This window comes from Lissotriton helveticus, chromosome 5_1 (assembly GCF_964261635.1).
Source record: "Lissotriton helveticus chromosome 5_1, aLisHel1.1, whole genome shotgun sequence".
NCBI classification, from domain to species: Eukaryota; Metazoa; Chordata; class Amphibia; order Caudata; family Salamandridae; genus Lissotriton; species Lissotriton helveticus.
In genome coordinates, this window is record NC_136065.1 from 230,302,175 (window position 1) to 230,329,070 (window position 26,896).

Consider the following 26,896-nt stretch of genomic DNA (forward strand, 5'->3'; position numbering starts at 1 on the left):
GCAAGTGAGCAGCTGTGTAATAAAGTTCCACATCAGGAATCTCCACTCCTCCCCAGTTCCCATTCCCACGTCAACATGGTGAATTTGACCCTACTCCTCTTTCCTGTACACAATAATTCCACCAATAATTTATCAAATTTAGCAAAGGTCTTCTTAGGGATTTCAAATATAGTGCTTTGTAAGACATGCAGGGAGTACAATAGAAAAACCATTTTTGTCAAGACTGCCTTCCCCATCTATGACAATCTAAGGGTGTTCCAGAATGTAATAAATGTTCAGAGTCTATCCACCACCCTGTCGATATTCAGCTTATAACCTGCTACAGCATCATGTGTGATGTGGATGCCAAAATATCGCAAGCTATCACTCACCCAAGTCAGTCCCACCTCAGGGAGACATTGGTCTAGTTCATCTTTAAACTGCCCCAATGGAAACAATTTCGATTTGAGTGATTATTATAAAGACTCGAGCCCTCTCCAAATCTATTTAAGGCATGAAGCAAGATAGGCGCTGAATACATTGGCTGCCTGAAATACACCAGATCTTCAGGCGCATATAATGTCACTATTATGTGTGTCATTACCCGAATGAATCCCCCCAAATTCTGAGCACTCCCCACAGCCAGCATGCATTGGTTCAGCGGCAGGATCAGACAGCAACTTGAGGAACGGACAACCCTGCCTCGTGCCTCTATTCAATGCAAACCTATCTATGACTCTGTCGTCCCTGTGCGGATATTTTCCTTAAGTTATCAAAACCCTTACTTTTGCGTGCTGAAACAAGTTTAAATGCAATGTTTGTGCAGTCTTTACCTTGATTGTGAAGCCCTATAAAACCATTTTTGAGTGCACATTGTGCTCTATCAGACGATTCGTCAATTAATAAATGTTTTAATAAACTATCACAATACTATGAAATTGTTACAAATTTGCAGTTGCCAAATGCGCAGCATTCGCAGGCCATGTTCCCTGTCAAAATTGGGGTGTAAACCTGGATTTGTGCGTTAACCACTTCAAATATTGTCTACAGAACATAGAGGTTCTCTTAATCTAAATGGGTGATTCGTAATTGTCGTTGGCACATGCACTACCTTGTATCTGAGTATGATGCAGGTGAACATTTCTCTATTCCTTATTTTCTTTTTTCAGAAATCCCGGAGTTTCTTTGGTTCACATGGCAGCAGTGAATCCTTCGCCACCCGGCTCACTGAATTCAAATAAGCCTGGCTTTGCAAGAGAGATCTTGGGAACCACGTTGGAAGGAAAGTATATCTGTTCAGATTGTCGGAATATACTGCGGAGGCCTTACCAAGCACAGTGTGGGCATCGCTACTGTTCTTACTGCCTCAAGAGAATTATAAGGTGATTACTGGGTAAAAATCTGTTACTTGTCTTTTTTGCACTGTTGTTTATTGCGTCTCATTTTTTTTCGTTAACGTTTACTACTCATTTTTTTTGTTATATGTAAAGTCTTCACTAGTAGGGTGGCTGTAGTCATTCGTTACTCTACCCTCTTTTGTGATTTGTGTATCACTTTTTCATTAACTTCATTGGGATGTTTTTAGAGAGAACTAGGTATAAGCTATGTACGTAGATGAGTATTCCCGTCTGGGCATTTTGTCTTGGTCATTAGCTAGCACCGGGTTTGTAGTGTGGTCTGCATGTAGCCTTTCCTGCTCCTTTCATTGTGTTAGGCACTATTGTTGGTGCGCTTCAAATCGCTAGTGTACTTGACACCCATCCAGTACTGTTTTATATATTTAAATGTTATTTATACGTATTAATTTGATTGTACAATTTAAAAGCATGTGCCTCATAGACCACCTTAGAAATGCAAGCATCATGGATGAAATGCGAATTAAAAGATGGCTTGTGCAACATCTAGACGTGTGATCCCTTTCGCTTGAAGGGAGGAGGCAAATGGTGGAATACGGAGAGTTGCAAGACTTATCACTCATAAAATGATGTTGGCTGAATTGATTGCATTAAGTGGTTTCCTAGTGCAGATGACTGGTTGGTGCCGTAGGTGAAGAACATGTTGCATATAACCTGAGCGGAAACTTTCTTAGGCCGTTGAGAAGGTTGTTATGCAGAGTTGTAAGATTGTGAATTCTTACAGGTTCAGTGATTAAAGAGAAATGACATGTCTCACAAGTGGGTAACCATTTGGTAGACTCGTGAGAGCAAAAACAGAGAATACAAGAGTGGTTTTGTCTACTTCAACATTAAACAGATTGCTTTTACATTGATGCAAAGGTAAAGAAAAGCTAGTTTGTCTTGAAATTCTTAACCAGTGGCACCCACAGACAGTGTGTGAAACCCCACCCTTGTCTGCCCTGCCATCAGCACCTCCTTTCGCCCCCAGGCTAATTGAGCTTTGCAGTTTTATGAATAGCCACAGTGGATGAGTGCGTAGATGTCCCACCAACGAGCCAGGAGCCCCTGCAGCAACATAGATGGAAGAAACGCAGTGCATTTGGGCCTTCAACCATGGTTGCTCTGGTTACATGATTTGTTGCAGCAATATTTTTTTCAGCTAAGTGGTTAGAGAGGAGGTGGAGTTGCTGCTCTAGGATCACTGCTGATCTCTTACCGATATGGAGACCAGCGCCGTCCACATCAAACATGGCATAAGACCTCCCCTCTCAATAGCTTTTCTGAAGCACAGATTCGAGCTGCTTCCTCGTATGGTTCCAGCACACCTACTACACATACACAGCAGCTCCAAAATCTGGGGACTTGTGTGCTATGCCTCTCTATCAAACACATGGCAGCATAGTGTTCCCTCCTATTTTAGTCTAAGCAGTGTGTATACTTTACCCTAAGCAGCACTGTCATCCATGCTACTGGTAAGCCTAGCCAATTTCCACTCATCTGTTACATCTGAGGAGCACCATGATAGCACTGCACTCAGTAAGAGAGCTTCTTTCATGGCCTAGCTGTAGTGTACTGCGATCATTGCCTGAGGTGGACGGTGACGAGGGCAAACGTTTTCAACAGGACATACACAGGTGATAATAGGGGTGATCACTCAGGTGCTGAGTTAATGTGCAGAAAGCCTGGACTCCAGCAGTGATCAACAGCTTCAGTGGCGATATGCCTTGCATTCTTGCAGTACCACTATGCATGCACTTCTGAAACATCTGGTGTTAATGTGGTAACGCATGCAAACCGCATTTGTGCATGCCTGTCTTTACATGTGCACTTTATTGCCAGGTCTATTGGCTTCAACAAATACTGGTTCATCATGTCGCAAACCTAGGAGCGAAAAGCATCTTAGAGACGACGAAGGGCACATTGCTGCTGTTAAGGTTTTTACCAGGGACAACACGTTTTTATTGGATAATGTGGCAGCGTGTTTCTTTTGTTGTGCAATGGGGGAAAGGCCATGGACCAGACTATGGTATGCAGGAAACCCAAGTGTGGGTCCTGTTTAGTACAGAAGTGACAAACGTGGTACTCCTCGCTGAGCAGAATACACACTTAAGGAAATGTAATACATAAAAAGGAACTCTAGTTGTGACTTAAGCAATACCACTTCATTTGCCTCCTGTACACAGTAATGGTATGTTCCTAAACTTATCTTAAACAGGTTGCAAGACTAACTAGGATCAATGAACAGAACACCGCCCATACAGGCTTTCTAAAGGGATTGGGCACTGTTAACAAAAACGTCCTAATGCTGATTTTTAAAAATATTATTTTAAAGATTTTCTTTATTGTTTTCTCTTGTATTGCAAAAACAACCCATCTTAACACAAAAGCAAACAGTGCAGCTCACTCTTGCATTTACAATTGTTTCAACATTATTATTGGGGCGTAGCTTTACATGTGACAGGATATGTATAAATCTTAAAAAACTTCCTATATTTTGAGCATTCTTGGATTTGAAGAGTGCTTTATTATGAGATGGCAGTTGGAAAGGTCTTCCAGGTCATGAGAAATCGACACATTCCACTTAAACTAATAGAAACTATCAAGTACTCCTTATAAAACCGCTATCTGAGTTAACTTGTGTTACAGAAACAGTTGTGATTTATCAACAGATTAGCGCTAAAACTCCAATGCCTCCAAAAGAATGCCCCAATTTGGAGGGGATCCCAACACCTCCATTATTTTATGTAGCTGATATTGTTATTTGCACATTTACCAAAAACTTTGTATTAAATCTGTTAGCTAGTTTCAAGCCATTTTTCTGAGACAGCAATCTACTGATAGGGACTGCAAGTTTGCGGTGTCGTACAGCTGCTTTCATTTGATTATTTGGAGATCAAATTTTCTTCTACCTCCTGTTTGAATAATCACATTCTAAAATCCCAAAAGTGCCTGTCAGCCTCTACAGTCTCTGTGGCTTTGCGGCTGTGCTATTTTGTCTGTATTTATCAGTATAGTCTGCAACATCAACAGTGTATACTTTGTAAGGGGCTGAAGCATGAGGGTTTGAACACCTAGTGGCATTTTGTGTAATGGAAAACAAGTGCATTACATGACTGCTGTTCCTTGCTCAGGTTACCCTTCTAAACTGGGGTACTGTCAATTGAAGGTGGCCACGTATTTGCTGGGTTTGACTTTGTACTCATTCATTGGGGACCTATAGCTAGATTTCCTGTGTGGTCTTTTGGGAAGGGATAGAGCAGCTACTCTCCCAAAGACTAGTCATATAAAGAAACTCCGTTGGTCTATTGGGTTACCCTTCTACTGACCCAAAACCAGACAATTTCACCAAGTTCAAACGCGTGTTGACTAGCTAATATTCTGGGAAATGATCTCTCTTGTTTGTTGTGACAGTGCCCTCAGATCCAATGTAAGTAGAAGAAACTACCAAAAGTAAACATCGTATGGAGAGGAACCCTATTTCGATGTTAGATGTTACTTCATCTAACAGATGTCTCTCTCTGTTTTCATTTGGGGAGTTGTCTTTTGATGGGTTTGCTGCCAAGGCGAACACACCAGTAGCAGTTCCACCCTTGACGTCATGGTTCTCGATGTTGTTTGGGAGTGTCTCTGCTTCCTTTAATGATGTGTCTCTCTGGATCGACCTATGAGAGTCCTTGAGTGAGAGAAGGGCACTTTGGAAGAAGCCTGAACTTTCTCAAGGCGTTTTGATGAACCATCTGCTGTATCTGGCCTTCTTTCTTGGAGGCCATGCAGCCTGATTATTTCTCTGTCCTTGAGAGTTCTCCTGGAAAACGTCTGACAGTAAGTACATGTCTCAGGACGGTGTTTTTCCGGAAGGCAAACAATATAGACAGAGTGAGGATCTGCTTGGGCCATCTTTTTCAACAGGAAAGGCACTTTACAGAAAGTGAAGGCATTTGTGACAAGAAAATAAAAAAAAAGTCTGTCAGAAAAATATCTTGGTACACTCAGAGCTGAACAATGTTGAATGACTGATTAATGAAAAGGTTTTGGCAAGATCCCAAAGATTTTAAACCAAAAAGGCAGTGCTCAGTGCCCCAGTATTCTGTCTCCAGGAGCCGGAAACATGACCTGACCTAACTCACCCGTGAGAGGCATGCTGGGATACAGGGTGTACTGTGAGATTCTTAAAGGCACAGTGCCAGTTGTTTTACCTAGCATACTTTGCACAGCAACCTATTTGCTAAAAATATCTCATATTCCCTTTCTTTTAAAAAAGCTTTGTGAAAGATTGTGAAAGATTTTCTATGGTCACTTTTTATTAGTGACGCATTTCTATCCTGTTGGCCTTCTTTTTCTAATGAAAACTCATTGGAATCTGGACCTTTTTAGCCTTTCTTTTGGCTGCTATCATATATGTAAGGCACTATAGTACAAAGTGTGTTATACATATATGTATACTTTTAAAAGTGCTCCAGTATCCCTGCTTTTGGGGGGACTATTCAGTGCTTATGACTTTGATGATGATTGCCCTGGAAGAGAACTAGGATTACAGGTAAATAACTTTTCCTTATCCTTAGCCCAACTTTACCAGCTTCTCTCTCCTATTTTCGCGGGTTAACTGAAACTAATAAATGATTTGAGCCTGCCATGATGGCTCAATCTTTGCTGGTTGACTGTGTTGACATCTGAATTGCAGTGTGCGATCAGCTGGGATTTTCCAGTTGCTATTGAACTTCCTGTGTCAGGCCGTTGAATAAACTATAATCTGTTTTGAAAATCTGAAAGCTGTGATTTTTTTTCTAATATGTAGAAAATATTTCGTTGAGACAATTTGAACTATAATATTACGAAATTTTTAAATTTTATTATGCGTTTGTTTTTATGGATTGGTTTCCAAAATAAATTGTTTGATGATGGTAATCTACTGGCAAGCCTGCTTTTCCCCAGTGCCAGTTAAATTTTATTTAGCCACAACCACGTGTCATGGTTTAGGGAAAGATCTTGAAATGCTAATTAAGGACTACGCACTATTTTACTCTGCAGATTTTGTCACACTAACAAGTTAAGCCTAGCTTCTTGTCTGGAATTGGAAGGCCCACATGGTATCATGGAATCAAGACAGTCTGTATTTCTATGTGCAGTGTTGCAGGTTTATTGCATCAAGATGGGTGTGAGTCAGGAAACTGATTCTGAATTTACTCTGGTAACTCCAGGAACTTGCATCAGGAGCTAACTTTTTGGGCAACTCTATTGCAGTCCTAGCCTGGCCACGGTCAGTTTGTTGACTCCTCCTCTACTGACTAGCTTGACCACAAATTCCACACACTGCAGGTTGTAGTTGAGAGGGAGAGTGCCACCCATTCAGTGAGCAGAGAGCGCTGCGTCAAGGCTTACCATGCACAGTTTATACAATATTGTTACAAAATACAAGATGGGGGATTATAAAATTCTGTCATTTTTATATTGTTCATTGGGGCAAATACATGGTTCAAAAGAGCATAAATAAGTTAGTAATGAAAAAAATAATCTATTCTGGTTGTAAAATATACTTTTATGTGTTGATGCTGTGGTGGAATTATAATTGAGCAATTACTAATAATATTCTGCTTTAAACATTTTGCTCATGGGGTGAGGAGCAATACAGCCAGAAGAACAAAGAGCCTTACTTAGAGTTTGTCAGACAGGCTACTCCACCCCACACAGAGTAACCTGTCCCCCAAACTCTTGAGCAGCCCACTCTAAATAGAGTTAGGTAAACCGTCTGGTTTCTGCCAGCAGAGACTGTGCTGGCTTTGCCTGTAGAAACCGTTGACCAACAGTCCATTGTATGTTGGGCCGTCAGTTACTGAAGACAGGCCATTAGCCCTATTGAGGGAGTACATTTGGATGTCATCTTTCCTGTGCAGACCACCAGGGAAAGAATGGCAGTCCCTATCAGTAAAAAACAGTAATGACTTCCACATGCTGGGAGAACAAACACCCAGTACATTAGGGCTATTCGTTTTTTATTCTTCAAAACAAGCTCCCATTTGGTACACTGCTTTTTGGCACAACTACCTCAACAGCAGAATCACAATCGGGCATTCTTCTATCAGATACTGTATCACAAAAGAGACAGACACAGCCTTCTGACATCTTCACTGATGGGAACCTCACATAAAACAAACTAGTATAATCATGGCCACTTGAGATGCTGCCTGGGGGTGGTGCGATAAGAGTTTTTATTTGTCTGTAATGGCAAGAACGTCTGATACAATTACGGAATAATTTTTTTTTTATGAGTTCCAAGGTTAAAGAATCCTCCCCTTCTATAAAACCCCTACTCGCATGAGCTCTTCAGGGTGTTCCAAGACAAAGACAAGCTTGAGAAAGTGGTGAACTCTCATAGAGGAAATTGTGTGTATTCTCTTTAACTCATTTCTAGCATAAAAGTATACATTAGAAATCATATCCAAAAGTTGCTATAAGGAGGGCAACCACATCGATTTAAATGTCTAAAAAATAATAATTCTGACGGATACTTCTAACTGCAGATCTCACCTTAGAATACTACCTAGGCACCAGGCTGGACCTGGAAAATGTTTCTTTAGCAATACTCACGCTTGCCACTGGATGGTACCGTGTGTCTCCGCTTTGACACTGTACCATCATGGAAGCGACAGAGTGGAGCCGCATATATGCACCATCCGTTACTTTCTTTCGGCATCTTGCTAAATTAATCTGGAGCGCCGCTCCTAATTTTGAAGGGCTTCAGATGACAATTCGAATGAAATCCAATGTACTAGGGAACAATGTCCCCTCCTAAGACTACAGTTTTCAAACTATGATGTGGCTGCAGAAAACCTACGTCATTCTTGAACCTGCACAAGGTGTGTCTCTTGTGCTTGGGCTGGGGACATGCCACAAAGTCATCTGACATGTGTGCCCTTATGCAACCAAAGGCAATCTAGGACCTTGAGACCCAGCTGTGCATTGCAGAATACAAGAATAAGTTGTGAGCCTTGCTTAAGTCCCTCTACTTATCCAAGTTAAGGGCACGGACCCGCTCCCACTGCTAGACTGGACCTAACAATAATATGGTTTGCTTCAGGGGACCACTCTCTGCTCCCACCAATGCCCACAGCTGTAATTCTCAAAGCGACTGACTGCGCCCACTTTTAGAATCCATTCCTCTTGCTTTTGACAGGTCGGTATCTAATCAATACTTTGCTAATGCTATTGCGATGGCAGACAATTGATACATTTCCCCGCAGTGACTTTTGATTTTGCATTCGCAGTACGTGTGGTTTTGGAATGGCAGCCTTTGCAACTGAAAAATTCTTCAGTACATTGCTCTCTTTGTATTGAGGAGGTGAGGTTAGGCCAACGTTCCCGCGCTGTGCCCCGCCACTTTCTAGGAGGAGCGTGGCTCAGCCCTGTCCATGAACACTTCAGTGGGTGGCCTGGGAGGAGGAAGAGAGCCAGAGAGCAATAGATTGATACTGGTGTCTCCTACCTCGCAATCTTCCCCTCCCTCACAATCTTCCCCTCCCTCACACATACCTATCACGTCATTGACACTGTTGGATCTCACCTTGGTGCTCCCTCACTCACTTCCCCTGCATAAATAGCAAGAATACCGCACTTACCATTCCCCTTCTCTCTCTCTTTATCTGCACGAGAAAAACACTAAGAAGACCTCCGGGGAAGATACGAAGATCTCAGACTCCGGGACTCCGCACTAACAGCGGCACAACAACTATTGCCCTTTTACATTGGCTACTGTGAAACACCACAGACTGGCTACTGTGAAACGCCATATATGTAAAAAGAATACAAATCCACAAAGATTGCCTCGTGTGGACCTCGATCCTCACTAAACAGTTAGTACATAGCTCACAAGTGTGGAGAATGCAGGCAACCTGTCCATTGGAACTGAAGTAATGGACGCCCTTATAAAAAAGGACAAGAAAAACAAGAAAAATTAGAACGGGCAGTGGAGCGTCAGATGACCTTGGCCCAGGCCGACAGGGACATATTCAAGCATACCATGACTGCCCAAATGGAAGGCCTTCAGAAAGTAGCGGAAGAAAAGAACAAGCCGTAGTAGGCTCTGGGGTAGCCTAAAGTACTTCCCCCCCCCCCCCCCGTTCCTCCCGGGATTTCCTAACAGAAATACATACCAGGAGAGGATCCAGGCGCCTTTCTCCTTAATTTTGAGAGGGCTGCTCGAGCCTGTGGTTGGCCAATAGCAAAATGGCCCTTTTTTCTGGCCCCTCTACTGACTGGTGAGGCACAAGCTGCCTACCAGGTGACAAATGCCAATAGGGATACCGCTTACAGAATGATCAAGAGGATAATCCTAGACCACCTAGGGTTAGACGCCGAGGCCTACCGGGTACTCTTCCGAAAAGAAAAGGGAGCCCTGGGAGAGAATCCTAAAACATTGTTCTATCGACTGAAGGCTGCTTCAGACAAGTGACTCAAACCCACAGAAAGCAGCAAAGAAAAAATCTTGGACCATATAAACTTGGAACAATATTTGGAGGCGCTCTCCTACAACACTCAGCGGTGGTTGCGCCAACATTCATAGTGGAGTAGTGTGGCTCACTGGTTAGAGGCGGCAGGCCTGAGAGCAGAAGTCAGCCTGGGACCAGGGTTCAATTCCCGACGCGGCAGGGTCATGGACCTTGGTCAGCGGACTCGATAATTCTCGCTTCGGTGCTTACTCTAATCAGGGGTTCCACTCGGCAACTCTGGGCATTAGCTTGCCTAATCTCCACAACGGCCCCACCAATTCCGGGGATGCCTGGCTCCACCTTGGGGACTCCCAGCAAGGGACCATCCCACAGGGAAAGCCAGGACGGGTTCCCCAGAGTTATACAGCGCCGGGACGCCCCGTTGCTGGGGCAGCTGTGCGCTTTACAAGTATACTACATCTACATTTACATTTACATTCACATCTAACCACGGAACAAGCAGTGGAGATGGCCACCACATTTTCTCGTGCCCAGCCGCTCACTCCCCTATGGGAAAGAGAGAGACCGAGCCGTTCCCCTTAAGTAAAAGGAAAGAAGAAGAATAATCAGAGGTCACTCCCGGAACCTCCGAAGCACCAAGTCCACCGACCAGAAGCACCTGTTCACAGAAGCCCACAGTGCTTCGAGTGTGGCGGCTGGGGACACCTCACCCACTTATGCCCCAACAAGAAGCCACCCGATGAGCCCATGGAAGTGGGTTACATCCCGAAGTCCATCCTCTACACCGCAGAATTGGGAAGCGCCTTTTGCGTAAGTTTGCGGGTGAATGGACGGTAGGTCAATGCTCTGTTGGACTCGGGATGCCGGCAGTGCGTTATACAAGGAGAACTCATTAGGACCTCCCAGATCATACCCGACACCCTAGAACATATCCGCTGTGTACATGGAGTTATCAAACCCTATCCAGTGGCCAATATTCCCCTAACCCCCGTAGGTAGGACTCCCTCTCTAGGCAGGGTTGGGGTGTTGAATGACCTTCCTGAAAAACGAATAAATTGACCGACAACCCTGGGTTCTTGGGGAAGTTTATTGATAACGTATACCGCCAAAGGGAGAGAGCCGACAGAGTCATCAGTGAGAAGTCACCTCACCCTGCCCTCCTTTCACCAGAACGTTGGTTACTTGATAGAAACTTCTGATTCACCCAAAGCATTGACCCCACCCTTCAGAACGCTTATTGTGACACCCAAGTCTACGGCCAGTCTAGCCTCACCTCCTATCCTCACTTTCATATCAAAAAAGGGTTGTTGTATCGCAAAGGTTCAGAAGGGGACGATCCATAACTCTTAGTACCTGTACCCTTCAGAGAGCAGATACTTTTCTTTGCACACTCACATCTGACTGCCGGTCATACAGGAGCACTTCTACTGGGCTGATGTGTATTGTGATGTAAAAAAATATTGTCAAGAGTGTAGGATTTGTCAGAAAGGGAACCCCTGCAAACCACCCCCAGTACCCTTACACCCATTACCAGTTGTAGGTACACCCTTCAAAAGAGTAGGAATGGACCTAATTGGTCCTCTTCCCAAAACCAAAAAGGGACATCAACATGCCCTGGTATTAGTGGACTACTCCACCTGATACTGAGGTTCTAGAAATTCTCAAACTCCTTCCCAGGGGTCTTACCAATAGGTAGTCCATTCAAAAGCAGCAAAGGAATTGACAGAGAATCTGAAATATGAAAAGACAGCTTTATTACATACAACTGTGAGGCTACGTCGCCCAGCCACGCCTAAAAGCGACTGAATGAGATAGCCTCCCTTCATGGACTCCGCACAGTCCTTTTATACAGATTGTTATGCCTTAGGCACATATTTGAAATACATTCCCAGAACGTGCCCACGGATGCAAAACCCACTTTCAAGATAAGTCCAGGCCATAAACAATGTCCACATCATGAATACATTCTTTAGCTGACAAGGCCGGATAACCCCAAAACAGTAAGAGCACAGCCCATGGCATAAATAGCTCGTGGAGGCAGGAACAGGGACAGATGGAAGTAAGATAGGCAGGGTGTGTATGCGATGAAAAGGTTTATGGCATGTTGGGCCTTGATGCTATCTTGCTGGAACCCACAGGTCAATACATAGAACGGAAACAGGGCAGCCCAGACTGTACTCAAAACCCAACCAGTGTAGCTGTGACCATATTTACAAGAAACACTTCTCAATAGTGTTAAAAAAAAAATGCATAAACAGCTCAACAGACGACTGTATGTGCAGGAAACCAAAAATACACTTAATACACTAGCTTTAGGTGGCAGAACACCAAAAATCGTTTTGCATGTAAAATTGCCCAGAGCAAAGGATCCTTGTTTTGCATTATGTCATATTTTAATTCCCTGGGGATACAAAATCACCAAGGAAGAAATATGTTTGTATATCTAAACCTATTTAGATATTCCCTAAGGGAAACCGGCAAATTCAAACGTATACCAAAGTTGCCCAACACAAATCTCCAAAAATGCTAAGATCAGGCATCCTATATCCCACTAATCTAGCTTCTAAACTTCAAGGGGTTATCCCTATCGATACACTCGTAAATTTACAAGAGATTGAACTGTCAAATAAAACTTACAGTATCGACCAGTAGGAACCATTCATAAAGGGGAAAATGCAAAATCCTGAAAAAAACACGAACATTTCCTTGCAAAGAAGTCATAAAAAACCATCTCTTTTCAACATACTGCTGACTGCACATAACATACAAAATACCAACTGTAATTAACCATCTTCCAAAAACATACTAATTCCAACTTCTCAAAAAGCAGAACTCATTCACAGACACTCTACATCCCCTGCGCCAAAATGCCCTGAGGTCCGAAAGGCCCTCAGCAGAACATCTGGTTTCACTTACTCCTAACCCCCACCTCACTGACCTTCAGGTCAAACTCTGCCTGACATACTGCGTGCGTTCCTTGACCATCCTCCTATTCGTCCCTGGAGCTGACAAATGCAAAAACTGTCCCACTCTTTTTAACCCTCCAATAATCAACCCTATTGAAAAACCACATATTATAAATGACTTCTTTAAAGCGTTAAAAGTCATTTATTCTTAGAATTTTTAAAACCTTCACTGTGAAGAATTTGCTGAGCACAACAACACAACATACCAGCTTAAAACAACTGCTTGTTACCACCCTATGCAACGATACCCATTTCATCAACCCTAAACATGAATGTCCAAGTAGGCCCTGCCAAAGCTAGAACCTTCAATCCTGATACAAAACAAAACCCGTGCACCATTCACATTGGCTCACTGAGGCAGCATAGCACCCCAAATAAGAATAACTGGCAAACTTATATGATACCTAAATGTATGTATTTACTAAAGCCTAAGACACTGTGAAAGTTACTCTAATGGCAAGAATGCCTCTTTAAATAGTCTAATTACCCATTTTCGACTTTGGCATTTAGGGAACTTAAAAGTTAATATCCTATGATTGCTTTACATATTAATCATCCTCAGAATGTCCTTTACACATGACAGAGGTTGAACATTGGGCATCTCTCATGTAAATCCTAGAAAAAAGATCTTTTACGCCTGCGCCAAGCGAAAACCAACATGCAAATTACCTAATTATTCAGTAACACATACCTTAAATCAAATTTTAATGCTAGGGAGTCATAGCATGAGTACTAAGCTTTATAAATATCAAAAAACGATATTAAAAAGCACTTATTTTTTTTCAGATAATTTTTTTCATATTGAATAATTTTTCTTTCAAAGAAACCAATTATCTTTTTATGAGAATTCCACATATAAAGGTAAGTTGCATCCCTTGCCTATAGTTTTAGACGAGTTCATTTATGCGCCGAAGCACAAAAACCTAACTTTAAACATGACATTTTCCTGCGTCACATTTCTGCGCCACTTTCATTTAAATGGACGGTTATGCAAAGTCCCACCCATCTTTAACTGGAAAAGTGCTGGCTGACTGAACATTCCTATCAAAATGTACTGCAGCTGAAAGACTTGCCTGTAAACATCTAATACAGTGCAACTAAGAAAAAATGCTGTTTATTTATTTTTTTTGAAAAAATAGACAATTTCGTTTTTTTTCTTTTTGGGGCCTTATTTATATCCATTGAATGTTTTTCCTAATTTTATCCTTTTTAAGCGTGTAACGGCAGTTTTGTATGCGTGCATATACTAATGCATGTAGGTACAAAAAATGCTATAAATTCGTTTTTCTATAAAACACACAATTTATTTTTGAGGCCTTTCATATTCCTAGTAAATACGAATTTTAACTTTATCTAATTTCAATCCTTTAACATTTTGCACATATGCGTTTTGCTTAATGTATAAATTAAATAGCAACATATAGCGATTTTAGCATGTCGCATGGTAAACTGCTGCATTGTTCATGTAATTTTCGACCTAATATTAATTAATCCAACATTTCACTCAACAAACTGAAAAACATCAAAACTCTTAATACACACATGAGCTCATTTCAAACAGAAACAGAAAGTGTTCAAAACATTCAGGACACACAATACAGCGCTTTTAGGCATTATGTTTCATAAATTCGCGCCAACGCTATTCACAACAGAAGTTACAGTAACGACAAAAACCACATTTAAACACACATGGAACCCACAGGTCAATACATAGGACGGAAACAGGGCAGCCCAGACTGTACTCAAAACCCAACCAGTGTAGCTGTGACCATATTTACAAGAAACACTTCTCAATAGTGTTAAAAAAAAAAAAATGCATAAACAGCTCAACAGACGACTGTATGTGCAGGAAACCAAAAATACACTTAATACACTAGCTTTAGGTGGCAGAACACCAAAAATCGTTTTGCATGTAAAATTGCCCAGAGCAAAGGATCCTTGTTTTGCATTATGTCATATTTTAATTCCCTGGGGATACAAAATCACCAAGGAAGAAATATGTTTGTATATCTAAACCTATTTAGATATTCCCTAAGGGAAACCGGCAAATTCAAACGTATACCAAAGTTGCCCAACACAAATCTCCAAAAATGCTAAGATCAGGCATCCTATATCCCACTAATCTAGCTTCTAAACTTCAAGGGGTTATCGATACACTCGTAAATTTACAAGACCCTTGGTTATTGAAAATTGCAATGTTCAAATAATCTTAAGCGCAAATACCAAAGAACTAAGTAATGGGCGCGACCCACAAATACTTCAACTGGAGCAGATGGAGAAAAGTCTCTTCATATCCGCCTACACAAATTGCAATTCGCATATCCAAACCTATACAAATCTATCAAAGCTATAGCAAACAAATAGTTGTCCAAATTCTAACTGCCAATTCCCAACCGTCCCAACAGTCTCTTTTAAAATACTTACGCCACAAAAAGAAAGGGTTTCTCAATCAAGAGTGGCATCTTTTGGAGATTCTGAGTCAGAAAAAATCAAAAACATACTGAGCCGCAAAGACAGAGAATCCCCCAGAACCTCTGTGCACAGAGTACCTTTTTTAGTAGATTTCTGTCTTGCCTTCCCCAGCAGTTTTCCATCCTCTGACACAGTTACTCCTCAGATAGCCACTGGACGATCGAGCCCCACGTTGGGCGCCATTTGAGGTTCTAGAAATTCTCAAACTCCTTCCCAGGGGTCTTACCAATAGGTAGTCCATTCAAAAGCAGCAAAGGAATTGACAGAGAATCTGAAATATGAAAAGACATCTTTATTACATACAACTGTGAGGCTACGTCGCCCAGCCACGCCTAAAAGCGACTGAATGAGATAGCCTCCCTTCATGGACTCCGCACAGTCCTTTTATACAGATTGTTATGCCTTAGGCACATATTTGAAATACATTCCCAGAACGTGCACACAGATGCAAAACCCACTTTCAAGATAAGTCCAGGCCATAAACAATGTCCACATAATGAATACATTCTTTAGCTGACAAGGCCGGATAACCCCAAAACAGTAAGATCACAGCCCATGGCATAAATAGCTCGTGGAGGCAGGAACAGGGACAGATGGAAGTAAGATAGGCAGGGTGTGTATGCGATGAAAAGGTTTATGGCATGTTGGGCCTTGATGCTATCTTGCTCGGCCACTGGGAGAGGAACTGACCAAACAGGCTCGGCCTGGGGCAATGGTTTCACCTGGTCCAGGTCAGGAAAAAGTCAATCAAGGTGTACGTGGCTTTTTGGGATCGAATTTAGCTGTGTGTTATAGCCTATGTAAAGGGCAACACACAACATGGCTGCTGTACACAAAATGGATGCCAAGGGTTCAAAACGAAAATGACAATTTCGAGGTGAAATTGTTACTGGAACATAACGAAAATGCTTGTACATAGTGTACTGGCTATTCTCGGTCTTTTGATATAAAAATCGTCATGCTATGACAAAGTTTATTACACGAGTCCAGAATTTAAAGTACCACAATACCCCAAGGCTTTTCCCCTAAGGGCTCCCACCACTCAAAACATTTCCGACAAGCATATAGAATTGTTTTCCAGAGTAGGGTTTCCTCATGAAATCTTAACAGATCAGGGCACCCCCTTTGTCTCCCGGCTTATGAAGGAAGTATGCAAAACCCTAGGACTCCACTACATCAAGACGTCTGTATACCAGCCACAAACGGATGGTCTTGTAGATAGGTATAACGGTACTCCAAATTTGACCCTTAAGAAAATGCTACAAAGTGAAGGGAGGGGCTGGGATCAACTTCTACCCCTAGCCTTATTCGTGATCCGTAGCCAGTTCCAGAGCAGTCTCAGTTGTTCTTCCTTTGAAATACTGTATGGGAGACAACCTTGGACTCTTCTGGAAATGACAAGGGAGGCCTTGGAGAAGGAGGAAGCGATGAGTCTAGGGGGTTTCTCGAATACTCCCAGAACCTGAAATCCCGTATCGGGAAACTAAGAGACCTTGCTTATTCCAACCTAGAGAAAAAGAAGGAAAAGCAGAAATTCTTTTATGACAAGGGGAAGAAGTGGAGACAGCTGGATGTTAATGATTGGGTTTTGGTATTGCTACCCTCTTCCTCCAGTAAGTTGAGGGCTGAATGGTTAGGACCATACCGGGTGGAAGAACTGTGGGGAAAACATCTTACAAGATACAGGTAAAACCATCCTGCATTCAAACATATCACATAAACCTATTGAAGAAATGGTTAGGACCATTACCTTCGACAAACCATCTTATACTTCATACTCCCCGAGACTCAACATGCACACTTGAACAGCTGGTCATAAATGAGTCAATCTCCCCACAGCGGAGGCAATCCTTAGATTCCATCTTGAATGCCTACTCGCCTTTATTCTCTGATGTTCCGGGAAAAACAACCCTTGTGGAGCACTCCAGCAAGACAACCCCGGGGAGAATCATAAAACAATGGCCATATTGAATACTGACCGCCAGGAGACAAGCTGAAAAGCAGAGATCAGCATCATGTTGGCAATGGGAGTAATCCGCCCTTCCAAGAGCGAATGGTCATCCCCCCATTGTCCTCGTCCCCAAGCAGGATGGCTCCATCCGGTTTTGTATGGACTTCAGGGCAATCAACTTCATCTCGAAGTTTGACTCGTACCCCCTACCCAGAGTAGGCGAGCTAATTGAAAAGCTGGGGGATGCACAATACATCACTACTCTAAACCTTACTAAGGGATTCTGGCGTCCCCCTCAGGGAAAGCGACAGTGAGAATACTGCCTCTGTTACATCCGAGGGGCTGTACGAGTTCACTGTCCTGCCGTTTGGTCTTCACGATGCATCAGCCACCTTCCAAAGGCTAATGAACACCGTGCTCCGTGATCATCAAACCTACTCATCCGCATATCTTGATGACATAGGTGTTCTTTCCACGTTGAACTAAAGATCACTAACACAACTTCAGTTTATACTCCAGGCCCTACAGGAGGCCGGTCTGCACATGAACTGGAGAAGTGTGGCTCAATGGTTAGAGTGGCAGACCCTGATGCAGAGGTCTAGCCCGGGACCATGGTTCAATTACCCGCCTCGGCGGGTCTTGGGCTCAAAATTCCACGGACCTGATAATTCTCGTCTCGGTGCCTATTCCAATCATTGAGTCCCACTCTGCAACTCTGGGCAATAGCTTGCTTAATCTCCGCAACGGCCCCCACAACGCTAAGGATGCCTGGCCTCCACCTTGGGGGTGCCCAGGAGTGGACACCTCACAGGGAAAGCCAGGATGGGTTCCACAGCGGTATTCGTACAGGCGCCTTGAGACCCTTGCGGGTGAGTAGTGCGCTATACAAGTATCAATTTACATGAACTCAAAAAAAATCCAGAGTAGGATTTCAGAAGGTCTGCTATCTTGGTTATGTGTTGGCAAACGGGATGATGGCACAGCAAGAAGAAAAAGTAGAGGCCATCGTAGAGACACCCTTTACCACAACCAAAACGGAAGTAAGAGCCTTTCTAGGGTTATTGGGCTATTATAGAATGTATATACCCCAGTATTCCGACATTGGAGGCCCCTTTACAAACCTTCTCCGCAAATACGTGAAAACCCAAAGACTTACTATATCCCCCGGAGAGAGCCAGTCTAGCCTTTCAACAACTAAAGACTGCTGTCAATTGCAGTCCAGTGCTGGCCTCCCCTGATTTCCTTAAGCCCTTTGTCCTCCACACTGACGCTTCTGACTTTGGAATAGGTGCAGTGCTGTCCCAAATTGGCCCCGCTGGTCTTGAGCATCCCATCCTCTTCGTCAGTAGAACGTTGTTCCCTCGTGAAACACGATACCCAACGATCAAAAAGGAGTGTCTTTCTCGCAAATGGGCTATATAAAAATTCTGTTACTACCCAGAGGGAAACCACTTCATTCTCTACACCGACCACGCCCCGCTTCAGTTGATGTGTGAAAACAAAGGCCAAAATCCCCATATCCTTCACAACCTTTTTCCTTTGAGGTGAAGCACAGGAGGGGTATAGACCATGGGAATGATGATTTCCTGTATAGGGTGTTCCCTCTCCCTGATCGGTAGAATCCTATGGGGTGGGGGGGCGGTGTCACGAGTTCCCCATACCCGTGAAGGCCGACAGTGATCTGGAATGGTGGAGTGTACCTGATGGAGAAGAACCTCTCCTTTCTCCACAGACGGATGAGTCTGTACCCTGGATCGACTATTCGAGCTACGCTCCTTCACATCCATCCAGTCCAGCCTCCTTTAACTGGGAGCCGAGACCCGAGGGCCGCACCCCTACAAGCCACGTCATAGAGCACGAGCTAATCCTGGAACGAGACGTACTGGAGGGCGATCCTTCAACAGCAGACCCAGGAGGACGCAAAGTGTGTTCCAGCGCAGTGTGCTTCCATGAGACGCCGACTCCTGTGGAAGGAGCACCACTACCGAAGAGGATCGAATCCGAGGCTAGGACGACTGCAGAGCCAGGAGGCCAACGTTCCCGCGCTGCATCCGACCACGTTCCCGAGGAGCGTGGCTCAGCCAGGTACGTGAACGCTTCTGCGGGTGGGTTGGGAGGATGGAGAGAGCAGGAGAGCAATAGCTTGATACTGGTGCCTCCTACTTTGTGAACTTCCCCTTACTCACACATACCTCTCACCGTTTGGATCTCACCTGGGTGCTCCCTCACTCTCTTTCCCCTGCATAACTAGCAAGAATACTGCACTTACCACTCCCCCCTCTCGCCGGGGAAGATACGAAGACCTCAGACTGCAGGACTCTGCACTAACAGCTGCACAACAAATATTGTCCTTTTACAGACTGGCTACTGTGAAACACCACAGACTGGGTACTGTGAAATGCCACATATGTAAAAAGAATAAAAATCCGCAAAGATTCCCCCGCGTAGACCTCGATCCTCTATTATACAGAAAGCACAACCTCACAGAAACGCAACACACCAATATCAGAAGAATGGTGCACTATGTTGATTTTGTCGGGAAACAGATTTGTGGGATGCAGATCACAGCTGATAATAGCCGGGAGCGTTTAACTCACTGAGCCCACTTGGCTCAACACCGATGTTAACTGGCACAAGACTGGAGCAGCCCGGTCAGTAGTGGTTCTCTAGTCCTTGTGATCTAGGTGGGCAGCAACATCACCTCCACCAAAACCTGGGCTCAAGGGCCCACACAGGCTTCTGCAAGAGTTAGAGGGGAGGCCAGAGATCTGATCTAAAAGCGGAGGCCTTTGCTCACTTTAATGCAGGGGCCTGCTAGAATCTGAATAAAGGACAACCCTATGCCGAAAGTTTCACTACACAAGGACACAGTAATTTTGTTTTGTAGGCGGGGGGGGGATTAAATGATTTTTACAAGACTGACACGAGACGGGGTGGGCACAGGGAGACAAGGAGTGGTGCAGGGAAGACATGGAGGCACTGCAGCTGCCGCTCTGCACGCCGCTGCTTGCTCCTGCAAGCAAAACGCTGTGGGAGTGAACCTTTTGCAAAAGAGGTGGGACATGCACCCACCTTTAGCCATTTGCAGGCTACAATAACACAATGACACAGGCATAAACCAACCCAGTGTGTGGGGGAGTCCGAACCACACAGAATAGTTAAGAGTGCTTACAAGAAGCCTCGCAGAGCAGCGCATGCGCGCTGGCTCAGGCTCGACCTAATAAAGGGCACAAGAGCATGACCATGTTAGTCGGTCTTCCTCCATATCTCCTGTTGTGGAGCTGATTCCACAACTGATCATTGTATGGCTCGAATTTCCTTGGCTATCGACGATGACCCAGCATATTGATGGCTTTGAGGAGGCTAGGAGGCAGATATTTGATGTTCTTCTGTCTTGCTGGTGTACGTTTGTGTCCCAAAGATCCGTCGGGCCCCCAGTTGGGTTACTACTGTCGAATCCGTCCTTGGTGCCGTCTGACCCAGGTGACCTGTTATGAGCCCGGTACTAACTTTGGTACAAAGTTACATTCCGGCACCACGCTCCACAACCTCTGCGGTCTATAGCCTAACTCTGCCTCTACCAGGATGGATGGGCCATTAGAGACTCCACTCTTTTGGCTCTGAATCGGACTAAAGCTTACCACCACCGAGAGGTGAGTGGAAGGGATATGGATGATCAACCCCTTCATTGGGATGATGACACTTTTTACATGGACTTACATGACACCAGTGGGCTTGATACTTTCAGCCAACTCAAGAGTGCTTCATTTGCAGTAGCAGTCTGAAGAGCAGCTAAAGGCTTGGACCCATAGCATTGCTCTCTATTGGGACTAAGACTAATGTCCTCATGGGAATTCTGCAGCCTGGGGCAGCCACATCTGAGCCCTTGCACCCTTTCATTAAGGGCCCTCACTGAAACCTTAATGGATATCTTGACAAGACCTTGTTCTTGCCCATCATTAAAAAGACAGGGGGCCAGATATCACAGACCTGTACCTGGTGATCCTGATTTTCTCACTGGCATCCTACTCCAAAGAGTCTGGTTGTTTGGGCTACAGCCAACAAGGCGAACCCCAATTAATTTCCCCCCACTAAATTTTCTTATAGAGAGCCTTAACCGCATGCGTGCGGGCGGAATTCCGCTCGTACGCTGAGATTTTTTAAAGCGCATGTTACGTGACGAGCTGGGCTCGTCATCAGCGTGCGAGGAGGCTACGCCATGACGAGCCCAGCTCGTCATCGGCGTGGAAGGGGTTAAGAGGTTTGAAGTGTTTGGAAAACAAATGTTCTTCTCAGCTAGCCAAGCACTGAGATTGGTCAACGCAGTCTGCTTACTGGGCCGGTATACACATGTCCTCTAGGACATGGCAAGCAAGATCTTGGTGACTGCCCTAAAAGACCTTAGTGTCTCACTGACTCAAACAATTCAGGATCATCAAGATGTGGCCAAATATATGAATCCTTTGATGCTGCTGATTGGATTAAAAAGATGGTTAGGACCAATCTGCTGCATTTGTGTGTGTGTGCGCGCTCTTCAGGATTTTGTGAAAAAATACAAGCCCCTGTCATGTATATGCTTTTCGATGTTTTGCACCGGTTTGTCGAGAAAGCGTATTCTGCCTTGCAACAGAAAAGAATGTAGAGCCGAAGCAAACTCACTTTGTCTTTAGACCCCTGCCAAATATGTTCCTCACCGAGTCCAGGAAATTCTGAGGCTTTGGTAGGGGACTGGTATATAAGCAACGTCAGTCTCCCCAGCCATTGCTGGAATCACCCCTTTCTTTTCGAGGCATTGGGACGTAGATCTGGTAGGCACCGTGCAAGTCAACAAGGGCACCAGTCTTCCGATTCCCCATCCTTTACACCAACAGCCAACAAGCCTCTTTAGCTTGCCATTTGTGGTGCACAGCCGCCCTGTGGGAGGCAAGATCCATCGCTTTGTCTCAGAGAGAGTGGTGACCCATCACTCCTGATAGATGGATTCTTCAAATCATTCAGCATGGCTATGTCCTACCCTTTTTGCTCCACCAAATCGTCCGGCCGTATAAGAGCGAAACCAGAGGAACACCTGTCCTTTCTGAGACAAGAGGTGCGAGCTATTGAAAGAATTCCAGACTCGGAAATAGAGAGTTGCTACTTTCTTGTGCAGAAAAAGGATGGGGGCCTGCAGCCCATTTTAGACATTTAACTTCTGAATGCCTTTCTGTGGAAGGACAAATTCAAAATGATCACGCTGCCCCAGATCCGGTTTGCCCTGGACCAGGGTAACTGGGTGGTGTCCTTGGAACTGTAGGACATGTATTTCCATATACCCGTCCTGCAGTCCCACAGATATTACCTGTGGTTCAGGGTAGGCCAGGAAAATTTTCAGTTTGCTGTGCTCCCCTATGGCCTCACCAATACCCCTGAGGTGATCATGTCAGTGATGGCGGTGGTTGCTGCCTGTCTTCAGAGGTCAGTTGCAACAGATCCAAAAAATCTGAGTTATTATCCAGCTATTTCAGCTTAAGTCCTAGATCTCTGAAAAAAGCAGCTCTGAGGCTTCTTTGTCTTTTTGCTTCCTGCATCCTCCTAGTCACTGGATATCATATGCTGGCTCTGCCATGGAATCTGAGGTTCTAGGGGGCCCAGCACCAGGAAACCTATTGGATATTCAGATTTCAAGGAGGCTGCACAATATTTGCAGTGGTGGGTGCACTACAATAGTTGGACCAGAAGCAGAGGCAGACCCCTCTACCATCCCAACCCAGAGTGGTGGCGGATGCGTTGTGGTGACCTATGCATCACTGCTAGGTAGGGGAGGTCATCTGGGGGAGATGAACTTCACTCGACTCTTATCTCTGATAGAAGTTTAACTCCATATCAATCTGCTGGAGTTATGAGCCATTCGCTTTGCCTTGAAGGCCTTCCTACGTTTATTAAATGGAGGGTGCTGCAGGTTCTCACAGACAACACAACTTCTTTGTGGTATTGCAAAAACAGCGCAAAGTGGGGTCTGGGGCCCTGCACCAGGAGGCTCTTTGCCTCTGGAGTTGGTTGGATCAACAAGGCAACTTCCTGATCGCGTACCACCTGGCAGGGTCTTTGAATGGTGGAGCAGATGAGCTCGGCAGACAGCATCTGGCAGGCTACGAACATTTATTTATTTATTTATTTTTGGCATTTATTGAGCGCGAACGAATACCCGCAGGCGTCTCGGCGCTAGATTATTCACATAATTTTCCCAGGACGGAAGACTCCAATGATTTGGTGGTCGGTATTATTGACTGAAAAGCCAGGTCTTCAATCTTTTGCGAAACTGCAAGAGTGAGGGGCTTGACCTAATATGCTGCGGCAAAGTATTCCATAGTTTAGGGGCCGCGACTAAGAAGCGGCGATCACCCCATGACACTGTTTTAGGCCGTGGGACCACTAATTGGTTAAGAGTGGCAGATCGGAGCTGTCTAGCAGGTTTATAGGGTATCAGCTGGTCCTTAAGGTAATGTGGTCCTTGATCATGGAGTGTCTTGTACACTATGCAAAGTGATTTGAACTTAATCCGATTCCGGATCGTCAACCAGTGATATTTCTTAATTGTGTCTGATATGGCCGAGAACTTGGGTGTTCTAGAAAGCAGACGTGCTGCTGCATTCTGTATTGTCTGAAGCTTAGTGGTTACCCTAACCTGGGCATTTAAAAATAGGCCATTACAATAGTCCAGGGACGATAAAACTAAAGAACTAACCAATGTTTTAGCTGCTGCATCTGGCAAAAACGGGATGATTTTCCTAATCATTCTTAATTTGTGATGGGCTGTTGTCGCCACTCTGTTCGCATGTGCCACAAAGTTGAGACCCTCATCAAAAATTACTCCTAGGTTCCTGACCTTAAGGGCTGGGCTGGGAGGGACTCCAAAGGCCGAAGGCCACCAAGTTGCTGACCAGCCTGGTGAAAGGGGTCCAAAGATGACCACCTCCGTCTTTCCGGAGTTGAGCTTAAGGCAGTTGGACGCCATCCACTCTCCGATTGCTATCATTCCGCTTTGAAAGCGCTCTGCCACCTGGTATCCATCGCCTTTAATGGCCAAAACCAATTGCGTGTCATCAGCGTAGGAGATTAGGCTCATCCCATATGCTTTGATGACATTGGCACGGTCCGACACATAGATATTAAATAGTGTCGGACTTAGGGATGAGCCTTGAGGAACCCCACACGGTAGAGACAACTTGGCAGATTGGTATGGCCCCAGGATGACAGCCTGTGTTCTGTCGGCCAGGAAGGAAGCAAGCAGATCTCTCGCTGTGTGGTGAATGCCCATCTTTTCGACACGGTCCACCAAGATCTTATGGTTGACCGTGTCGAAAGCCGCCGATAAATCGAGCAGTACGAGTACTGCTGTCCCTCCCTGGTCTCGAATTGCTCTGATGTCGTCTGCGGCTTTAATTAAGGCGGTTTCGGTACCGAATTGTGTATCGTCCAATAGAAGATGTTTCTCCACATGCTCGGATAGTTGTTGGTTCATGGCTTTCTCGGCCACTTTGGCTAAAATAGGGAGGCTTGCTATGGGCCTATAATTCTTTAAATCGGCCTTGTCCAGACTCGGTTTCTTCAACAAGGGTTTCACCAGCGTGTTCTTTAAGGAGTCCGGATATGTCCCAGAGCCCAAGATAGAGTTGCAAACTAAAGTGATGACCGGAATGATCGTATCCATCACCGGTGGGAGGACTGAAAAAGGACAAGGGTCTAGTGCCGATCCTGTTTTAATGGAAGAGACAATGATCTTTATTTGGTCGGTCGTAAGAGCCTTGAACCTGGTCAAAACCTTTTCCAAGGGCGTGTAAAAAGGAACTGCTATTGTCTAGTTCAAAGAAAATGCCTGATAGATATCATTTACTTTGGAGAAAAAGAAGTTGGCCAGTGCATCACAAAGTGGTTGTGAGGGAGGTGGGGTAAGATCTGGGACGTTACCTGACAGAGTTTTAGTGATATCGTATAGTTGCCTGCTGGAATTTTTGGCTTTATCAATTTGTTCTGAGAAGAAAGTTTTTTTTGCATCAGTAATCATAGCTTTATAAACGGTCAATGAATCTTTATATTTGGTCTTACTCTCTATATCATAGGTTTTACGCCAGTGCCTTTCCCTATTCCTGCTTAGTTGTTTTTGCCTTCTTAATTCCTCTGTATACCATGGAGCAGTTGGTGTAGTTCTATTCCTGGATTGGGTTTTAATTGGCACTAGAAGATAGGTGGCGTGGCCTAGCCAGTCGTGAAATTGTCGAGTTGCGATATTAGGTTCAGTGGACAGAGATGGACGTGTACTGTCCAATAACTTTGTTAGTTCAGTCTGGTTTATATTCTTCCAAACTTTAAAGGAACCTGGGATAGGAATAGTGACCTTTTTACTCAAGATTTCATGTATCATCAACATCAGTAGCACAAGAAGGGTACAAAGTTCCCCGATGAGAGTGTAAGAAACAAGAGTGCGTGCAGCATAGAGGAAAGACAAAGGGAAAAGGGCATTTCCCTTTTTGGAACTAAAACCCTCACACACCTAGCAAGCTAGATGTCATGCTTCATCATATGGGTTCTGCTCCTCGTCAGACTGGCGCTGCAATGTCTGACGGGCACCCGTGAAGGGGCTCTTTATCGGAGATCTGTTGTTCCGGCAATATGGTGCATGTGGGTGAGGGGGCGAGTGAAGGTGTAGTCGTGAAGTGGTGGTGAATAAAAAAGGTGGGTCAGTCGACAGGGAATTTTATTAGCGTGGCTGACACCCTTGGTTAAAAATAGTGGGAGGGGAGATATGTGCTAAGAAAGTACTCAGCAGAACATCTACGACCCTCTAGTCAGGTCAACATAATAATAATAATAATAATAATAATAATTTCTTTATTTAGATATATAAAAACATATCTTTAAAAGATTCTTCCAACACATTAAGTACAGTTTTACAGATTAAAAGAATAGAAAAAACGAAATAAAATTTGGCCTTTCTTATCAGTGCTTACTGCAACGTGTCAATTTAAATATTAACACTCCCGGACAATGCAGATGAAGTTAAAGTACATATCGTTCTACACAGTTATCAGCGAAGCCTTAGCCGTTTCCAATTTTTCTAAAATACTGTAAACTTGCTGAACGAATTTGGCCAATTTTATATTTAAAACAGTGTTCTCTAAAGACAGAGCAGCAATAAGGACGTGCCTGCAAGTCCGAACTCCCAGCCTATTCCATTCGGGCCTGAGAAGGCGTCTGCGTTGAAGAATAAAGAAAGGGCATGTACAAAGCACGTGCAGAATAGTTTCATTTGCTGCCCCACACCCTCTGCACATTAAATCGTCCCTTTTTCGACGCAGTACTGGGAGATTTTGAAGGAAACGCCAGTCTCACAATCTAAGGGCGATCAGGCATCGCTTTAGATAATGAGAAAATGTTATCGAAAGGTAATTGGCCGGGGATAATCGTCTATAAGAATTGGCTACTGCCCAAGCATGACTGCGTTTCGCAAGAAGAGCTTTGTCCATAATCAGGGTTTTCAATCTTATACCTTTTTTAATTGTGTTTTTAAAGACAGTCTGGCTTGGATTAAGAGCCCAGACATCCGCAGCAGACCTTTGTTGAATGTGTCATTTAGGAGGCGGCCAAATGATCCCCCTGGGTTGTTCACACTGATTTCCTTCCAGACTAGGAATTCCAGGGTACCTGCTT

At 44.3% G+C, this 26,896-nt stretch overlaps 1 protein-coding gene across 4 annotated transcripts in view; it reads left to right on the forward strand.

Annotated features, from left to right (window-relative positions):
- TRAF2 (TNF receptor associated factor 2) overlaps nt 1–26,896 on the forward strand; it is a 500,036-nt gene that overhangs the window by 181,607 nt on the left and 291,533 nt on the right. For all 4 annotated transcript variants that reach the window (XM_078642076.1, XM_078642079.1, XM_078642077.1 and 1 more), the window contains exon 3: nt 1,149–1,361. In XM_078642076.1, coding sequence (XP_078498202.1) covers nt 1,149–1,361 — 213 coding nt within the window. The remainder of the gene's footprint in view (nt 1–1,148; nt 1,362–26,896) is intronic.